The 20,843-nt window shown below is 42.6% G+C and overlaps 1 protein-coding gene and 1 long non-coding RNA gene across 2 annotated transcripts in view; one reads left to right on the top strand and one right to left on the bottom strand.

Annotated features, from left to right (window-relative positions):
* Positions 1-16,244, top strand: part of LOC149982517 (uncharacterized) — a 305,212-nt gene extending 288,968 nt beyond the window's left edge. Inside the window, exon 3 of the long non-coding RNA XR_016497209.1 lies at positions 16,177-16,244. This is a non-coding gene — a long non-coding RNA (uncharacterized LOC149982517). The remainder of the gene's footprint in view (positions 1-16,176) is intronic.
* LOC110527727 (V-type proton ATPase subunit S1) lies at positions 9,317-19,815 on the bottom strand. Its single transcript, XM_021609189.3, has 7 exons — positions 19,628-19,815; positions 13,134-13,174; positions 12,814-12,902; positions 11,695-11,936; positions 11,519-11,569; positions 11,047-11,290; positions 9,317-10,554 (listed from the first exon to the last, which is right to left on the bottom strand). Exons 1-7 carry the CDS (start codon positions 19,726-19,728, stop codon positions 10,291-10,293), a joined length of 1,032 nt encoding a protein of 343 aa, XP_021464864.1. The 5' UTR covers positions 19,729-19,815; the 3' UTR covers positions 9,317-10,290.
* Positions 19,816-20,843: the final 1,028 nt, after the last annotated feature.

The following is a 20,843-nucleotide window of genomic DNA, read 5'->3' as shown; positions in this document are numbered from 1 at the left end:
TGCGCATTCCACAAGAACCTGGGAGATGAATTAATCTTTCAGCAGGACAATAACCTTAAACAAAAGGACAAATCTAGACTGCTTACCAAGTGTTGCTTACCAAGTGACAAGTGAATGTTCCTGAGTGGCTGAGTTACAGTTTTGACTTAAATCTACTTGAGAATATATGGCAAGATCTGAAAATGGTTGATTAGCAATGATCAACAACTGATTTGACAGAGCTTGAAGAATTTTGAAATGAATCATTGGCAAATGTTGCACATTCCAGGTGTGGAAAGCGCTTAGACACTTACCAGAAACGAACAGCTGTAATCGCTGCCAAAGGTGCTACTACAAAGTATTGGGTGTGAATACGTACAGTGCCTTGCGTAAGTATTCGGCCCCCTTGAACTTTGCGACCTTTTGCCACATTTCAGGCTTCAAACATAAAGATATAAAACTTTATTTTTTTGTGAAGAATCAACAACATGTGGGACACAATCATGAAGTGGAACGACATTTATTGGATATTTCAAACTTTTTTAACAAATCAAAAACAGAAAAATTGGGCGTGCAAAATTATTCAGCCCCTTTAAGTTAATACTTTGTAGCGCCACCTTTTGCTGCGATTACAGCTGTAAGTCGCTTGGGGTATGTCTCTATCAGTTTTGCACATCGAGAGACTGACATTTTTTCCCATTCCTCCTTGCAAAACAGCTTGAGCTCAGTGAGGTTGGATGGAGAGCATTTGTGAACAGCAGTTTTCAGTTCTTTCCACAGATTCTCGATTGGATTCAGGTCTGGACTTTGACTTGGCCATTCTAACACCTGGATATGTTTATTTTTGAACCATTCCATTGTAGATTTTGATTTATGTTTTGGATCATTGTCTTGTTGGAAGACAAATCTCCGTCCCAGTCTCAGGTCTTTTGCAGACTCCATCAGGTTTTCTTCCAGAATGGTCCTGTATTTGGCTCCATCCATCTTCCCATCAATTTTAACCATCTTCCCTGTCCCTGCTGAAGAAAAGCAGGCCCAAACCATGAAGCTGCCACCACCATGTTTGACAGTGGGGATGGTGTGTTCAGCTGTGTTGCTTTTACGCCAAACATAACGTTTTGCATTGTTGCCAAAAAGTTCAATTTTGGTTTCATCTGACCAGAGCACCTTCTTCCACATGTTTGGTGTGTCTCCCAGGTGGCTTGTGGCAAACTTTAAACGACACTTTTTATGGATATCTTTAAGAAATGGCTTTCTTCTTGCCACTCTTCCATAAAGGCCAGATTTGTGCAATATACAACTGATTGTTGTCCTATGGACAGAGTCTCCCACCTCAGCTGTAGATCTCTGCAGTTCATCCAGAGTGATCATGGGCCTCTTGGCTGCATCTCTGATCAGTCTTCTCCTTGTATGAGCTGAAAGTTTAGAGGGACGGCCAGGTCTTGGTAGATTTGCAGTGGTCTGATACTCCTTCCATTTCAATATTATCGCTTGCACAGTGCTCCTTGGGATGTTTAAAACTTGGGAAATCTTTTTGTATCCAAATCCGGCTTTAAACTTCTTCACAACAGTATCTCGGACCTGCCTGGTGTGTTCCTTGTTCTTCATGATGCTCTCTGCGCTTTCAAAGGACCTCTGAGACTATCACAGTGCAGGTGCATTTATACGGAGACTTGATTGCACACAGGTGGATTGTATTTATCATCATTAGTCATTTAGGTCAACATTGGATCATTCAGAGATCCTCACTGAACTTCTGGAGAGAGTTAGCTGCACTGAAAGTAAAGGGGCTGAATAATTTTGCACGCCCAATTCTTCAGTTTTTGATTTGTTAAAAAAGTTTGAAATATCCAATAAATGTCGTTCCACTTCATGATTGTGTCCCACTTGTTGTTGATTCTTCACAAAAAAATACAGTTTTATATCTTTATGTTTGAAGCCTGAAATGTGGCAAAAGGTCGCAAAGTTCAAGGGGGCCGAATACTTTCGCAAGGCACTGTATGTAAAATAGATATTTGTGTATTTCATTTTCAATAAATTTGGAAAAATGTTTAAAAACATGTTTTCACTTTGTCATTATAAAGTGTTGCACATAGATGGGTGAGAAAAAATACATATTTAATCAATTTTGAATTTGGACTTTAACACAAAATGTGGAATAAATTTAGGGGTATGAATACTTTCTGAAGGCACTGTATTTTGAATGCCTACATTATACATTATACAGTTCTACATCATTTTACGTCAGCCAAGCAACAACATTCATCTTGCCAATGTGCAAACGCTCTCCAAACAAAATATTCCCTATGCATTTTGATACGTCGGCCAGTATACTGGGTCAGTTTTCATTTGAATCCTTCACTTTTTTGTAACAATTGCAACGACTTTGACAACTTTGTATTTAGTCAACTTCGTTATGAAGTTACCGGCGGTTACAGACAGATTGACATCTTGAGGCAAAAAACTAATCTAATGATGCACTTAGCTGTTCTTTGATTGGGCTAAGGCAGTCGGTAAGGGAGGAAACGTAATTTATAATAGTTACATGGAGAAAATTTGACCTCTCTGAAATGAAAATAGATGGCCCTCCCTTCAGCAGAACATGTTTTACCTAATACATGTTGAAAACAAAACAAGTGACCTTACCCTACACCCAGTGGTCAAAATCTGTTTGGTATGTATTTTTACTGACCAGAATATTATGTATTATTCTGACCACCATACAACCAGTTGGTCATAATTCTGAGCACTGTATTATGTGCTATATTAGTTGGCTACTGGTCATACTTAAGACCTCATCATAACCTGGTAATGAACACCTGGCTACAGCCTATTACCTACTGTATAGCAGAGGATAACGTTGAATATTGAAAACATTGTTCATTACATTTCTATTTGTTTCCATGGCCACCAATTAAAGTTTAAATCTGAAACAGATTTTTATTTAACAAAGATTATGCAATGGCAAAAACAAATCTACACCACAATTTTCTGCACATCTGCATACAGTAGTAATTGTTTCATAATTCACCCACAACAATTACATGCAGAGAAAGACTGGGGCACAGCTTATATAAAGGCAGATTGTTTTATTTTATTAATTATTAATAAAAGTGATGTGATGGTTCAGATCTGCAGTGAAGAGAATCAGCGCATTACAACTTTATCGATTTGAGATTTCAAAAGAACTAGAAAAGGACATTCCTGAAGAAACTTTGTGGACTCAGCTGGCTAAAAGTATTTCCATGGGAAAGTTGAAGAAGTTGGTGGGCGTTATATCTTAAATGTTTAAAAAAGAGAAACTTGCAAAACAGTAAATATATTATGCTCATACATACTTACGGTATACTAAAAACGACGAATAAGGCACTTACTTTTATTGGAACACAAACACGCCCAATGTTATTATTTGTAAGGAAGACAACAATGAAGGCAATACGAGTGCCAGCCAGAAAATGTGCTAGTGGAAAAATCTTGTGCTAGACTGCTCAAATGTCTGCGTACTTGATCTGGAGGAATACTGGGAAGGTGCTTGGGCTCTCATCGAAGAGAGAAGTTTTTCCTGTTCAGTAAAGCCTCAAATATCAAATAATTGTTTTTTATTTGTCACATACACATGGTTAGCAGATGTTAATGCGAAATGCTTGTGAAATATAAATTGTCCACAACAGTAAAATGGGCTGCTTCTATGTGAATTAATGAGGAGGCGGAACACAACTCAATTCAGTGTTAGAAAATAACATTTCTTAGAAAATAATTTCAAATTGACAAGTTGAAATATAGCCTATAAATAATTAGCAGGCAATGTGTGTCTTGGTTTGAGGGCAGAGCAGGTTAACTGTCCTGTCCTTTTGGTGTATTGCCGCCACCTACTGTACAGGGTATTGAAATAAAACCAAAATAATATATTCCATTGTGGGGCGGGAGGGCCCAAGATAATACAAAATACACAAATAAATCAAAACAACCATCCCACTCCTTCAGTCACATTCAAATCACATCCCTACACAGGCTCAGGTGCCTGTGAGGACAGAGCATTCATCGACAGGATTCCTTGTAATGCCTCTGCAGAAAAGTTCCTGAGTCCCAAAAGAACGCTCAGCCGCACTCACAATGATGCCTATTTTCTCCGATTTCCTCTCTGTTTGCACTGTGAAGTCGATAACCAAAGTAATAAACACTAAAAAGTCCACCTTCTTAACATGCAACATGTCAGGATCCCCCTGTTGACAAGGAACATCATCTTGTGTCTCTACTACGACCATTACTTCTTCAACTTCAAGTCATTCTTCCACTCTTCTCAATGCCTCCAGATAGGAGACATTCTGGACAGCCCTTATTCTTGCCACCTCCGCCTCCTTCACCCTAACAGGACACATAACCAAATAATTGACATTTCTCACACTGCGTGGGTTTGGGCACGAATGCCCTCACAGGGAATCTCATATAACCCAGATACACGTGAGAAGGGAGAGAGTGTTCATCAGAAAACTATAGAATGGATGGACTGGGCTTCCGCACTCTACCATGCGGGTCAGTCGTTGTGCACCAACCACTTGATCCAATTCTTCGCGTGCATCCTTTGCATTTACTTCGAGCACCACCCCAGAGATAACACCCTTGATAGGCGCCCTGTTTCGAAGATCTACACAAGGGACATTCCAATCCGACATCTTCTTGAGAAGCAAAGCATGCTCCTTCTGTTCCATAGAAACACAACAAAACGGAATCAGCCAACTTATCGTTTTTTTCCCCTTCATCGACGCCACCTCATCCAACGCATCTACAATTTTAATAGAGACTTCAAACGGATCTCCCAGGTAACAACATCAATCCAAAACCCTTGTTCCTACCGTTTTCCTACAAGATTCCACTACCACTTTACTGCTCTTATTTCCTTTTGCATTCGCCACTGTAATCCTGTTCTTCTCACTCTCATCTCCACTCGACACATGTCATCCGATTCAAACAGAACATCCGCTTCCAATATTTTCCCCGAGACTAACTGTCCTGTTGCGTAACAATCACATTTTGGAATAGCGAGGGCATTCTGACCTCACTCGCATAACAAAACAAAAAAACTTGTGTTTTTACTCACGCTGGGGTGACCGTTAGAGATATTTGGAACTCACGAGGGAAAAGGTTAATGACAAGAAAATATTATATTTCTCAAAAGTGATGTCTGTCATATCACTGCTGCAACGAACATTGTTAGAAATGGGTGTAATTGGCAAATATCTTACTCTTCTCTGAATCTACACGTGTGTGAGTTTGAGTGAGCGACAGGGAGAATGAGATTGAGAGAAATGGGAGATGTCACACCCTGACCATAGTTTACTTTGTACAGACAGATGCCCACCCAGACCCTCCCCTATAGGTTCAGGTTTTGCGGCCGGAGTCCGCACCTTGGGGGGGGGGGGTACTGTCACACCCTGACCATAGTTTACTTTGTATATTTCTATGTTGTGGTTGGTCAGGGTGTGATCTGAGTGGGCATTCTATGTTTCATGTCTAGTTTGTCTAGTTCTATGTTCGGCCTGATATGGTTCTCAATCAGAGGCAGGTGTTCGTCATTGTCTCTGATTGGGAACCATATTTAGGTAGCCTGGGTTTCACTGTGTGTTTGTGGGTGATTGTTCCTGTTTTTGTGTTTGCACCAGACAGGGCTGTTTTGAGTTCTCACGTTTCTTGTTTTTTCGTTAGTTTGTTCATGTATAGTGTCGTCAATAAATTACAATGAACAACCACCACGCTGCGCTTTGGTCCGCCTCTACTTCACAAGAAGAGAATCGTTACAGAATCACCCACCACAACAGGACCAAGCGGTGTGGTAATGGGCAAAGGAAAAAGCAGCAGCAGGAGCAGCGCGAGGAGGTATGGACATGGGAGGACGAATTAGACGGTAAAGGACCTTGGGCTCAGCCAGGAGAGTATCGCCGCCCCAAGGAAGAACGGGAGGCGGCGAAAGCGGAGAGGCGCTGGTATGAGGAGGCAGCGCGGCGTCGTGGATGGAAGCCCGGGAGTCAGCCCCAAAAATGTATTGGGGGGGGGGCTAACAGGGAGTATGGCTACGCCAGGTAGGAGACCTGAGCCAACTTCCTGTGGTTACCGGTGGGCTAGAGAGACCGGGCAGGCACCGTGTTATGCTGTGGAGCGCACGGTGTCCCCAGTGCGGGTGCACAGCCCGGTGCGGTACATTCCAGCTCCGCGTATCGGCCGGGCTAGAGTAGGCATCGAGCCAAGTGCCATGAAGCCGGCTCTACGCATCTGGTCTCCAGTGCGTCTCCTTGGGCCGGCTTACATGGCACCAGCCTTGCGCACGGTGTCCCCGGTTCGCCTGCATAGCCCAGTGCGGGCTATTCCACCTCGCCGCACTGGCAGGGCGACCGGGACCATTCAACCGGGTAAGGTTGGGCAGGCTCGGTGCTCAAGAGCTCCAGTGCGCCTGCACGGCCCGGTCTATCCGTCACCACCTCCACACCCCAGCCCTCCGGTGGCAGCTCCCCGTACCAGGCTGTCTCTCCGGCCCATCCGTCCAGAGCCTTCCTCCTCTCCAGCGCTGCCGGAGTCTCCCGCCTCTCCGGCGCTACCAGAGCCTTCCTCCTCTCCAGCGCTGCCGGAGTCTCCCGTCTGTCCGGCGCCTCTGCCGGAGTCTCCCGTCTGTCCGGCGCCTCTGCCGGAGTCTCCCGTCTGTCCGGCGCCGCTGCCGGAGCCTCCCGCCTGTCCGGCGCCTCTGCCGGAGCCTCCCGCCTGTCCGGCGCCTCTGCCGGAGCCTCCCGCCTGTCCGGCGCCTCTGCCGGCGCCTCTGCCGGAGCCTCCCGCCTGTCCGGCGCCTCTGCCGGAGCCTCCCGCCTGTCCGGCGCCTCTGCCGGAGCCTCCCGCCTGTCCGGCGCCTCTGCCGGAGCCTCCCGCCTGTCCGGCGCCTCTGCCGGAGCCTCCCGCCTGTCCGGCGCCATCGGAGCTTCCCGTCTGCCCAACGCCGCCGGAGCTTCCCGTCTGCCCGGCGCCGCCAGTGCCGCCCGTCTGCCAGGGGCCGCCAGTGCCGCCAGTCAGCCAGGGGCCGCCAGTCAGCCAGGGGCCGCCAGTGCCGCCAGTCAGCCAGGGGCCGCCAGTGCCGCCAGTCAGCCCAGCGCCAGTGCCGCCAGTCAGCCAGGGGCCGCCAGTGCCGCCAGTCAGCCAGGGGCCGCCAGTCAGCCAGGGGCCGCCAGTGCCGCCAGTCAGCCAGGGGCCGCTAGAGCCCCTCCGCCCGGAGCAGCTGTCCCTCTGTCCCGAGCAGCTGTCCCTCTGTCCCGAGCAGCTGTCCCTCTGTCCCGAGCAGCTGTCCCTCTGTCCCGAGCTGTCTCTTAGGAGGGTCACCTATCTAGGGACGCTAAGGAGGTGGACAAAGACTATTATGGAGTGGGGTCCACGTCCAGCGCCAGAGCCGCCTCCGCGGACAGATGCCCACCCAGACCCTCCCCTATAGGTTCAGGTTTTGCGGCCGGAGTCCGCACCTTGGGGGGGGGGGTACTGTCACACCCTGACCATAGTTTACTTTGTATATTTCTATGTTGTGGTTGGTCAGGGTGTGATCTGAGTGGGCATTCTATGTTTCATGTCTAGTTTGTCTAGTTCTATGTTCGGCCTGATATGATTCTCAATCAGAGGCAGGTGTTCGTCATTGTCTCTGATTGGGAACCATATTTAGGTAGCCTGGGTTTCACTGTGTTTGTGGGTGATTGTTCCTGTTTTTGTGTTTGCACCAGACAGGGCTGTTTTGAGTTCTCACGTTTCTTGTTTTTTCGTTAGTTTGTTCATGTATAGTGTCGTCAATAAATTACAATGAACAACCACCACGCTGCGCTTTGGTCCGCCTCTACTTCACAAGAAGAGAATCGTTACAGGAGAAACTTTACATAACTCACTCTGTTGAATCAGGACACAAGGGTCTTGTCAGTGAAAATAATCTAAAATATGTGTGAAGATAATGTGTTTTGAGTATAATTTACAATGTTGCAACAAGAAGGGGATAGGTGTGTGGCGAAGATATGGAGTGTCTCAGAATGCATGCACTCAGCTCTCCAGAATGTGCTCAGCTGTCTCCCGCCAATTCTTGCGCATTCATTGTTTCATTCTGTGAATTGTTTGCCCTTTAATCGTTTATTTTTTATCAATTATAAAATGTGTGTAACCAGTAGGCCTAGTAAATGTACCGTAAATCCCCCGTCATTTGGTTACATTCATTTCTGTTACTCCATGTATTTTTTGTATTTTTTAAATATTAGATCATCTTTAATATTGCAGCTAGATTGTGGCTTCCATCAATGTAATTGTCTGCATCATTTCCAATCACCCATATATATTTATTTCGTAAATATACTGTATCTATCTATATATACAGTGGGGAGAACAAGTATTTGATACACTGCCGATTTTGCAGGTTTTCCTACTTACAAAGCGTGTAGAGGTCTGTAATTTTTTTATCATAGGTACACTTCAACTGTGAGAGACGGAATCTAAAACAAAACTACAGAAAATCACATTGTATGATTTTTAAGTAATTAATTTGCATTTTATTGCATGACATAAGTATTTGATACATCAGAAAAGCAGAACTTAATATTTGGTACAGAAACCTTTGTTTGCAATTACAGAGATCATACATTTCCTGTAGTTCTTGACCAGGTTTGCACACACTGCAGCAGGGATTTTGGCCCACTCCTCCATACAGACCTTCTCCAGATCTTTCAGGTTTCAGGGCTGTCGCTGGGCAATACGGACTTTCAGCTCCCTCCAAATATGTTCTATTGGGTTCAGGTCTGGAGACTGGCTAGGCTACTCCAGGACCTTGAGATGCTTCTTACGGAGCCACTCCTAAGTTGCCCTGGCTGTGTGTTTCGGGTCGTTGTCATGCTGGAAGACCCAGCCACGACCCATCTTCAAGGAGGTTGTTGGCCAAGATCTCGCGATACATGGCCCCTGCATGTAATTCACTGTAAAAGGCCCAGTGCAGTTAAAATGTTTTTTTTTCCTATGTTTTATATCATATTGTACTAAAGCTGATGAAACTAACATGGTAAGTGTTATTTCCTTGTAGTTGCTGATTGAAATTACAATCTACACAGGACCTTTTAATCAGCAGGTTTGGTTTACATGGGCAAGAGTTTCAGCTTTCCATGGTGACATCACCATGCTGTGAATTGGTTAATAGACCAATAACAAAGAGAGTTCCAAACCTCTCTGCCAATAACAGCTAGTTTTCATTTGATTTTTACCCAGAAATGATTTGATATTGATTTAAAAATTACCGTTAAACTTCCACACTCCTCTTCCATTTTGATAGATTGCAATGGACACCTTTCAGCCAACTTGGGTTTATTTTGTCCAAACACATAGCCTACAGATAAATGAGACGTACATAACAATAGGTTCCTAGAAAATGTTTAAAATTTTGCCCATCAGAGTAACGTACTGTTGTATGCAAATGTATTTTCTAGCCACAGGCATGATGCATATCACAGTAAATTGTTGATGTGATTCTGGCAATCTGAACTGCTTTTTAAATAGTTCAATGACAATATAATGTTTTAACTGGAAAACTATTGAAGACCCACCTTGTAAGAAGAATACACATTTGAGAAATTAAAAACACCAAATAAAATTTACAAAACCAGAATTCACATACAGTATTATTTTCACAAAAGCTCGCAATAAGACAAGTTCTTGAAAACACATCCTCTGCAGGTCTGAAACATCAGAATGTAACCAATTGCGTATCCAACAAAGATGAATTAATTACATAATAGTATATACTGGATACCCTTTACGGTATGTACCGTTTAGGGTATGGATATTCAAATGAAACTTCTTTATCCAATATACCAGAATTTATAGTACTGACAAGGAACTAAAATAAATTGTTTTTTGTGCTTTTATCAGTTTGAATTTCATTCAAGAGTACATAATTATTAGTTTATTTTTCTCTTGCAATGCCAGATAAGTGGTTAATGTCTCAGGATTAGTGTCCTCCAAAGTTGTTTCCAAATCCACCAGATGATGCTGAGCCGCAAAGTATTGGATCTACCGGGGTTGGACAACCACTGCCTGAGTCCAGCAATGCCAGAGTGGACGACCATATCAAGTCCAGGCAACATGACCATGTCCTTCAGTATGGGAGGTTGCTTTATATCTAGAGTTGAGTCAGTCAATCAGTCGGCCTGCCAGGCATCAGGGGTCTCAGTTGGAGCCCCTGCACAGTCACTCTCTGACAACTACAGAAACGGTCTATACTCCTAGTGGTGGAGACTGAGGTGGATCCTGGGAAACAGAGTCCTACAAGCTGTTTTTCTCAGTGGCGGTGGAGCCGGTGGCATCGGTGCTTTCTGCAGTCTCTGAGCTGCGAGGGAAGTAGACAGTAGTCTTGTGCTCTTCGTAGGTGTCGATGTGTTTGAGATGCACCACCATGTGCAGAGCGTAGGCCAGGACCAGGAGGAGGATGAGGGAGGTGATCAGACCCATGAGGATTGCCGGAGTGAAGAACGTAGCGCAGTCGCTGGCTGAGGCAAACTTGTTGGACAGCACGTTGAACGATTGTAACTGTCGGGCAAAGAGAAATATGAGATATGAGATGTTCAATAAAGTAAACAAGGCAAAGATTACATACATAACACATAAAGGTTATTACATCGAAACTATTCTTGTGGATTTCTATATTATGTAACTCTTTAAAAATATAAACATGAATATTTCTGGGTTCATACACAAACACAATTAAATACAATACATTAACAATGTAGTGTAATGGTATAACAATGGCCGTATGGCGGTATGACGAGAAACTGTCCTGTATTATGGAGAGTTAAGTAAAGCCACACACAAGTTGGAGTCCTGTTTACCAATCATTCATTATTATTTTACAGCAAATTTCACAAATCATGGTTTAAACAAACAGTACAAGTTATCCCTTACATTTCAACAGGAGTAGCTACAGAGGTTCCGACAGAACCATTAGAACGTGCTCCTCTACCAAAACATCCCTCCCCTCCTGCCATAAAATGTTGCCTTCCCGCAAAAACAATGCATGCCAACCTGGAAGTCTGTGAAGGTGATGTGCCAGTTTGCGGAGTTGTCTGTGATGGAGCTTGGTACAAGCAGCGTGTCGTACTTCTGCAGACTGCTGACGTGTTGACAGTGGTAGGAGTAGGTACTAGGAGCGTACACGTCGCTGGCATTGAACGTAGCCTCGTGGGTCCAGTTGTAGTGGATGTGTACGCTGTCCAGAGTAAACCAGTTCTGCCCTGCCGACTCATAGAATGTGTTGGACATCTGTAGCCTGTCGGAAGAGTTCATACATTGATTATACATTTACATTTGAGTCATTTAGCAGATGCTCTTGTCAAGAGAGACACAGTTAGTGTACAGTACACAGAATATATAAATATCAAGTATCACAACCAAACTGTAACACACACGATATACTTCAGACCAACATGTGACCTGCCAGGAAAACCCTGGTCTTTCAAGCCTAAATTTGGCTGTAAAAATGAATGAAGAATTAAACCTTATGGCAAGTCCTCTCAAGTCCTCCACATCTCCAAATCGTAGAACAAGCCTGGTGGGGAGAAACAAATTCAATAGCACTGTCATTACGTCATCCTTCAAAATGTCAGGAGAGCGAGGAAGAGTCATGTACCTTGAACTGCAGCAGGAATATCTACAGCCGCTAAGCAGACTTACGTAGCTTTATCTTTGCTGCACATGGAGCCTTTGGTGTCAACCGGTGCGTCGGGACCGAATGCCTTCTCTGTGAGATCCACTAAAGTGCTGTTCCTGAACCTTATAGCAATCTTCCTGGCCCTAAACAGGATACATGTTTTTCCATTGTAAACCACGCTCAGAGGAGAGTAAGGAAGAGTGCTCGATGTCTGCAGTAGCCTCCTTTTGGTTCTGTGTGGCGAGTCCAGTTGCCACCCATAAAGCTGATGGCGGGAAAGAGAGGATGAAACAGGATGGGTTGAAAGAGGGAGAGAGGGAAAAGAAGAGAAGGAGAAGGGGAGAGAGAAATAGATAAGATGGTGGCTCATTGATTGACAACCAACAGTAATCTGAAGTACTATTACAGATTGCTTTTCATCTCATTGTGGGCGCTGCAGCAGGCGTTCATTGACCAATAAGACGTTGTGTAAGGGTGCTGTTGTTAGGAATAATCTAATCTGTTTATTAATTTCCTTGATGACAATATATCTAATGGTTTACCTCACTGAGATTATGCCTTCTGTCTGGGATGAATATCAAATGCCTGGGAATAAAACCTATTCTCAATGTACAAGGTCCTTTTCGATAACTACAAACTTCTGTCTGGTGTAGTCACGCACACAGTAGTCTACACTGAGTATACCACATTCTCAACACCTTCCAAATATTGAGTAGCAAATCTTTTGTCTTGCCCATTCACAATCTGAATGGTACATATACACAATCCATGTCTAAATTGTCTCAATGCTGAAAAAATAATTATTTAACCTGTCTCCTTCTCTTCATCTACACTGATTGAAGTGGATTTAACAAGTGACAATAAGGGATCATAGCTTCCACCTGGATTCACTTGGTCAGTCTGTGTCATGGAAAGAGCAGGTGTTCTTAATGTTTTGTACACAGTGTATTTCTCCATTCCGCTGAAGTGTGCACTCGTTCACTATGCTTTCCGTAAATATGAAAGCATTGGATTGATGGAGGCATGGGCTAGTGGGAGTTTCCACCATATTTCTTCTACCAGTCATTTCCTTTCAGGGTCAGTGAAGTGAAGTGAACAAGTGCACACTTTGAGAGTAAGGAAAGATAATTGGGACATAGTACCTGCAGCACTCTTCTGAGAGGGTGCTCCACCACAAGCAAATAACTGTCCCCATCGGAAGCAGCACTGTGGCTCTGGGAAGCCAGTCCATCTGTATACAAGGAGAGAGAGAGAAATACAATTCATTTTAAAAAGAAGATGACTGCTGTATTAGCAACACAGCGTTGCTACGGGAGTTATTGCAGTGTTACTACTACACAGGTACACGAGCAACGTGAAGTGAAGTGTTACCAGTGAATTTAGTGTATTTGTTTTTATACGCATCTCAAAATAGAATTAAAAAGTTCACATAATCAATTGACAATAAGGGAAAAAAACTCACTGTTTTGAACCCTGATATCTTGGGATGTGGGTCCCCCTAAACTGTAAATATAAGACAATAAATCATTATTTCAGATGGTAGGCTGTAAGGTACTGGCTACAGGACATCAACGTAAATCTCTCTTATATGATTACTAGGACAGGAGATATAGGGATAATGGTAGGATGAATATCAGGCATATACTATATACAATCAAATCCATTTCGAGCATACAGTTTATTACATACAGTGGCAAGAAAAGGTATGTGAACCCTTTGGAATCACCTGGATTTCTGTTTAAATTGGTGATCAAATCAAAAGTCACAACAATAGACAAAAAAAAGTGTGTTTAAACTAATAACACACAAATTATTGTATTTTTCTTGTCGGTTGTGTCGGTTGGGAAAAGTATGTGAACCCCTTGGCTAATGACTTCTCAAAAAGCTAACTGGAGTCAGGAGTCGGGCGACCTGGAGTCCAATCAATGAGACGAGATTGGAGATGTTGGTTAGAGCTGCCTTGCCCTATAAAAACTATTCACAAGAAGCATTGCCTGATGTGAACCATGCCTTGAACAAAAGAGTTCTCAGAAGACCTAAGATTAAGGATTGTTGACTTGCATAAAGCTGGAAAGGGTTACATAAGTATTTCTAAAAGCCTTGGTGTTCATCGGTCCACAGTAAGACGAATTGTCTATAAATGGAGAAAGTTCAGCACTGTTGCTACTCTCCATAGGAGTGGCCGTCCTGCAAAGATGACTGCAAGAGCACAGCGCAGAATGCTCACTGAGGTTAAGAAGAATCCTAGAGTGTCAGTTAAAGACTCACAGAAATCTCTGGAACATGCTAAAATCTCTGTTGACGAATCTACGATACGTAAAACACTAAACAAGAATGGTGTTCATGGGAGGACACCAAGGAAGAAGCCACTGCTGTCCAAAAAAAACAATGCTGCATCTTTGAAGTTTGCAAAAGTGCACCTGGATGTTCCACAGCGCTACTGGCAAAATATTCTGTGGACAGATGAAACTACAGTTGAGTTGTTTAGAAGGAACACACAACATGATGTGTGGAGAGAAAAAAGGCACAGCACACCAACGTCAAAACCTCATCCCAACTGTAAAGTATGGTGGAGGGAGCATCATGGTTTGGGGCTGCTTTGCTGCCTCAGGGCCTGGACAGCCTGCTATCATCGACGGAAAAATGAATTCCCAAGTTTATCAAGACATTTTGCAGGAGAATGTTAGGCTATCTGTCCGCCAAATGAAGCTCAACATAATTTGGGTGATTCAACAGGACAACGACCCAAAATACATACTTTTCTCACCCTGGACTGTGAATGTTTACATGGTGTGTTCAATAAAGACATGAACATGTATAATTGTTTGTGTGTTATTAGTTTAAGCAGACTGTGTTTGTCTATTGTTGTGACCTAGATGAAGATCAGATAAAATTGTATGACCAATTTATGCAGAAATCCAGATATTTCCAAAGGGTTCATATACTTTTCTTGCCACTGTGTACAGTACCAGTCAAAGGTTTGGACACGCCGTGACCGGGAGGCCCATGGGGCGGCGCACAATTGGCCTAGCGTCGTCCAGGATAGGGAGGGTTTGGCCGTCAGGGATATCCTTTTATCATCGCGCACTAGCGACTCCTGTGGCGGGGCGGGCGCAGTGCACGCTGACCAGGTTGCTAGATATACGGTGTTTCCTCCGACACATTGGTGCGGCTGGCTTCCGGGTTGGATGCACGCTGTGTTAAGAAGCAGTGTGGCTTGGTTGGGTTGTGTTTTGGAGGACGCATGTCTCTCGACCTTCACCTCTCCTGAGTCCGTACGGGAGTTGCAGCAATGAGACAAGACAGTAACTACTAACAATTTGATACCATGAATTTGGGGAGAAAAGGGGGATAAAAAAATGTTTTAAAAAGTTTGGACACACCTACTCATTCAAGGGCTTTTCTTTATTTTTACTATTTTTTTTACATTGTATAATAATAGTGAAGACATCAAAACTATGAAATAACACATATGGATCATGTAGTAACCAAAAAAAGTGTTAAACAAATCGAAACATATATTTTACATTCTTCAAAGTAGCCACCCTTTGCCTTGATGACAACTTTGCACACTCTTGACATTCTCTCAACCAGCTTCACCTGGAATGCTTTTCTAACAATCTTGAAGTAGTTCCCACATATGATGAGCACTTGTTGGCTGCTTTTCCTTCACTCTGTTGTCCAACTCATCCCAACCATCAGAATGCTGTGGTAGCTGTACTGGTTAAGTGTGCCTTGACTACTAAATAAATCACTGACAGTGTCACCAGCAAAGCACCCCCACACATCACACCTCCTCCTCCATGCTTCACGGTGAGAACCACACATGTGAAGATCATCCATTCACCTACTCTGCTTCTCACAAAGACACGGCTGTTGGAACCAAAAATCTCAAATTTGGATTCATCAGACCAAAGGACAGATATCGGTCTAATGTCCATTTCTCATGTTTCTTGGCCCAAACAAGTCTCTTCATCTTATTGGCATTCTTTAGTAGTGATTTCTTTGCAGCAATTCGACCATGAAGGCCTGATTCATGCTGTCTCCTCTGAACAGTTGATGTTGAGGTGTTTCTGTTACATGAACTCTGTGAAGCATTTATTTGGGCTGCAATTTCTGAGGCTATTAATTCTAATAAACGTATCTTCTGCAGCAGAAGCAACTCTGGGTCTTCTTTTCCTGTGAAGGTCCTCATGAGAACCAGTTTCATCATAGCGCTTGATGGTTTTTGCGACTGCACTTGAAGAAACTTTCAAAGTTCTTGAAATGTTCTGGATTGACTGACCTTCATGTCTTAAAGTAATGATGGACTGTCGTTTCTCTTTGCTTATTTGAGCTGTTCTTGCCATAATATGGACTTGGTCTTTTATCAAATAGGGCTATCTTCTGTATACCACTCTTACTTTGTCACAACACAACTTATTGGCTCAAACACATTAAGAAGGAAGGAAATTGCACAAATTAACTTTTAACAAGGCACACCTGTTAATTGAAAGGCATTCCAGGTGACTGGTTGAGAGAATGACAAGAGTGTGCAAAGCTGTCATCAAGGCAAAGGGTGGCTACTTTGAAGAATCTCAAATATAAAATATATTTTGATTTGTTTTTCTGGTTACTACATGATTCCATATGTGTTATATCATAGTTGTGATGTCTTCATTATTAATCTACAATATAGAAAATAGTAAAAAATAAAGAAAAACCTTTGAATGAATAGGTGTGTCTAAACTTTTGAGTGGTACTGTATTTAAAAAAACAACACTGGAACCATTGGTTGGCCAAGCGAACATTGTGAGATGGTACATTCTACATGGAAAACAAAATGTATAATAGTGTTTTAGAAATTTGGACGTGACTAAAAAAGAGACAACACTTTCCATAATAATGTATTTGGCCTAGTTTGCTCTTATTGTGTTTTCCTCAACAGTGCAAGAGATTATCCTGTGACTAACTGTTTAAGCATCTAATCACTGCCATAATGCCAGATTAAATGAGCTTTGGGGAAACGCTAAAACCTGATTAAGGTTCTGCTCGATTAATCCTCCCAGACCATGGTGTCCTTACTAGGACTTAGGGGGGCTAACAGCCAGACCATGGTATCCTTATTAGGGCTCAGGGGGTTTAGTGTAGCTAGCAGACTGCCCACCAGATCTGAGGCGGCTACCGACGACTGGCAGGCTGCAGGGTTGTGGTCCTCAGGCAGTAAACTGAAATTCCAATTCCATTCTTCTTCATTGCTTCTCAATTAGGTACATTGGAATTTCAGTTAGGTTCCTGAATTAAAATGGAATTGACCCTAACCATGAATTGCAGACATTTGATGTGTCTATGCACTTTAATATCAATGCAAATTTCAGTAATTTAATGTGCAAAGCACTTTTTCTACAGCTTTCGTCTTCGGGTGTCCAGTAGATTTCTCCATTGGCGCACTACTGGTCTATCTGAGCAGTGGGTGGTGAGCATCTGTAGTCATAAACTGTGCTTATATTCTGCATGAATCATAATCCCTATTCTGATATGTTTATTATTAAAAGCATGAGGGCAACATTTGGCTTGACCCTGTAATAAGGCACTATGTTACTGCGTTGTTTGTGGTGATTTGTTTAATACTATTACAGGCAGTCATATACAACTGTTAAATAATGTATTATTATCTATAACAGGAATAGATCATATTCAGTGTACCTCAGTGTAAAAGTGTAGTTCTCTGACATTTGTTATTGAAATCCCATCTGTGGGTGTATCTGTGTTGGGCTTGCTCAGTGATGTAACAAGACATTTGGGAGTTGACGAGGAGTGAGTGCTCTGTGTTCTTGTTTGCCAGCAGATGCCATTCTTACATAATAAAAAGTGACAAAACAATGAGTAATAATTTATCTGAACACAAGTGTCAAACTGAATTTGCTACACAGACCCACACTTCCTCACCAAAATCCATAACCCAAGCAAAAATTGAGCTTTAATTCAAACGACTGAACCAATTGTGATGATCTAGAGTGGATAGCAAAATCCTCCTCCCTTCTCCTCCCTCTATCCCAACCCCACCCTACCAGCAGCTTACAAATCCACTCTGTTCTCTGCCCTGCTGCCATCACTGACTGGCTGCACCTGAGAATGTTATGGACCAGCCATTATATAATCAATATGATCCGTTGGTCATCTCTCTCTTTCACTTCACAATGCCTGTCATGTCATGTATTCTGTGAGGGTAAGAGGGAATATTGCGGTGGACGCGCTGCTTTTAGACTGCCCCCTGTGCTCAGCTCAGCACGCTCATGCCTAGCTAAATCAAATCTGCTCTAAGACTAAAGCCCGTACTGCCCTACATGTTGCCACAAAGTCCCATCTGTGCAGGCGCGAATGCAGACGGGCTAAATAGCCTAATGCCCTTGAGGCAATATGTTGCCAATTACACATTCGTTTTTTTTAAATGTATTAAGTCAGATAGTCACTAACAGATGAGCCCAAAGCACATATGTGTTACAGGTGCTGGGACACAGGGCGGCGAATAATTACTTTGGTAAACAAGGAGGGGAACGAATTCTTTGTCTTTTTTAGTTAAAGATACATGTGTTAAAATGTTAAGTAGTATTGTCCACGTTTTGGCCTAAATGCACAAAAGACAGACACCGTGACAAGTGAAATGAGGCTGAAATTGTTTCGTTGATGTTTCTTCATTGTTGCAATTGGAATGATCCTCACCTCTTGGATCATCAGTTGACTTTGTTTACTGTATTCTGTGTATTCATCGCCTGATTTAATCACAATATCACACTGCTCTCCTACAGAAAGCATCAGAAGCCCCTGCTGTCTATTAAGGACAGGTTCACAGGAGGTTGTAGCCTAGGCAGCTGAATTGAAATATTACTAAGAATATGATGTGGAATTTTTGGGAGGCAGTACATTCCCACAATACTGCCGGAAATGTCAGGACATGTTGACAGGGGGCTATTGTAGCCTATGCAGTAGCTGAGGTAAGTGTCAGGGTCATGACCACATGCCACATGTCAAAACAACATGATTAAAAAGTAAGCAGGGGTCAGAAGGTAGGACATCAAGGCACCAGGCATCTACTGGAGTCATCTACCTGGCAATCTGACATCTCATCTTTCAGTCTAAATACGGCTCCCTACTGTATTCATTAAAGTTATATAAAACACAATTCATGGGGTACTATATCCATGCTACTGAAATAACATAAACTGCAATGCCATTGTCGATCAAAATAACCAAAATCAATGAATTGATGTCCAATGAAACACTACAAACAAATAAATGAAGTAACTGAAGTAACAAATCTGTAGTTAACATCATAGTTAACATATGTTATTTAATATATGTATATATATATATATTCAGTGAAACTCATGAAAATAGCTGTTTTTATATTATTTATTTGTACATTTTGATTACTAGATTGACAGCAGTGCAAGAGCTGAATAGAATAGAAATACTCAATCTAGCATATATGGATCTATACTCAAATAGTGTATTTCTCAGAGGAAGGATGGCTCTGCGATATATAGCATGTGAGCATACAGAATATGACTCCATCTCATCCCTGATGTAACAGCTTTCATTCCTGCCTATTTTTGTAGTGCATATATGGATTTGCCCTGTAAACTGATGGCTTCAGAGTAACACCAATGGATTTTCTCTTGTGTTTCACTGGCAAATTCCTAGAACATTATAATTGCAGATGTGCACACCACAGTATAGTACAGTACAGTGCAGAACACAAGGTAAGAGGGAAATCACTACCACAATTGTTACAGATAAAAATAGATAATGCTTTTGCAGATTCACAAGTGCATTTTAAAATTGTCTGTTTCTCCTCATTCCCACGATCTCAATCACACTATGAAAGAACCTCATTCTCCCCCCACCCCCCTGCACATCCATCCATCCCCCTGCCTGACTCCAGCCTAGAGTTGAAATACCTCCTTTCATGCCTACCTTTTCTCCACAACAGCAGGCACTTGATCAAAAGACAAAGAAAGCTGCAGAAAAACGACAGAAAATAAATGCAAAAACATAAAGAGGTCTTGTTTTGCCATGGAGCCGGTCAGATGAGACTACGACTGATGATGACTGCTTCCTAATCTGCTTCGAAAACAGCCGAAGCCTAAGCCTACTGGTTGACAAGGGCAGCAGCCAATAGAAATCTAGATGGACTGGTAATTATGTGTCACGGTCACACCCACTCTCAGAACACACACACACACACTCACAACACAAAGCACAGCAGCTGTCCTCAAGAAAACTGATTCATAAATACACTGTTAAACATTTTGAATGTTCAAGGTCAGTATGCTTGCCGTTTTTTTCCCACAGTGAACGTGCCCCCTTGATTAAATGACCTAGATACCAGGCTGTCTCTATTGGAATTAATTTAAAGTATAAACCAGGGTTATCTGAAGAATAAAAAAAAGCTCTGCATGAGAATAAGATCATGGGTTAATGAAGCAGTATGAAAATGAAATATGACGAAAGACACGTTCATTCAATGGAATTACATCCTCGTCATTGGCATAGAGTTGACACTGGATGGATATATTCTCTTTCCTAGACTGGCCTAATCTTCTGTCTGTACATCAGTAACCTATGAATGATGAGATTGTACTACAATTTAAAAGTGGGCTAAAAAACAACAACAATGGAATTGTTTTATATTCTAATAATCAAAATAGTGATATAAGAATAAAATAGTGCAAAAGCATCCTAATATACTGTAAACTGAACAAAAATATAAACATAACATGTGAAGGGTTGGTCCCATGTTTCATAAGCTGAAATAAAAGATCCCAGAAATGTTCCATGAGCACAAAAGGCGTATTTCTCTCAAATCTTGTTCACAAATATGTTTACATCCCTGCTAGTAAGCATTTCTCCAAGATAATCCATCCACCTGGCAGGTGTGGCATATCAAGAAGCTGATTAAACAGAATGATCATTACACCGGTGCACCTTGTGCTGGGGACAATAATAGGCCACTATAAAATATAAAGTTTTGTCACACAACACAATGCCACAAATGTCTCAAGTTTTGAGGGAGACTGACATTGGCATGCTGATTGCAGGAATGTCCACAGTATGTATGGTAATTTCTCTACCATAAGCCGCCTCCAATGTGGTTTTAGTAAATTTGATAGTACATCCAACCGGCCTCACA

Source organism: Oncorhynchus mykiss, chromosome 7 (assembly GCF_057628025.1).
Source record: "Oncorhynchus mykiss isolate SJ-2025 chromosome 7, ASM5762802v1, whole genome shotgun sequence".
NCBI lineage: Eukaryota > Metazoa > Chordata > Actinopteri > Salmoniformes > Salmonidae > Oncorhynchus > Oncorhynchus mykiss.
Note: the sequence above shows the minus strand (reverse complement) of the source record. Positions and strands in the feature narration are given on the sequence as shown.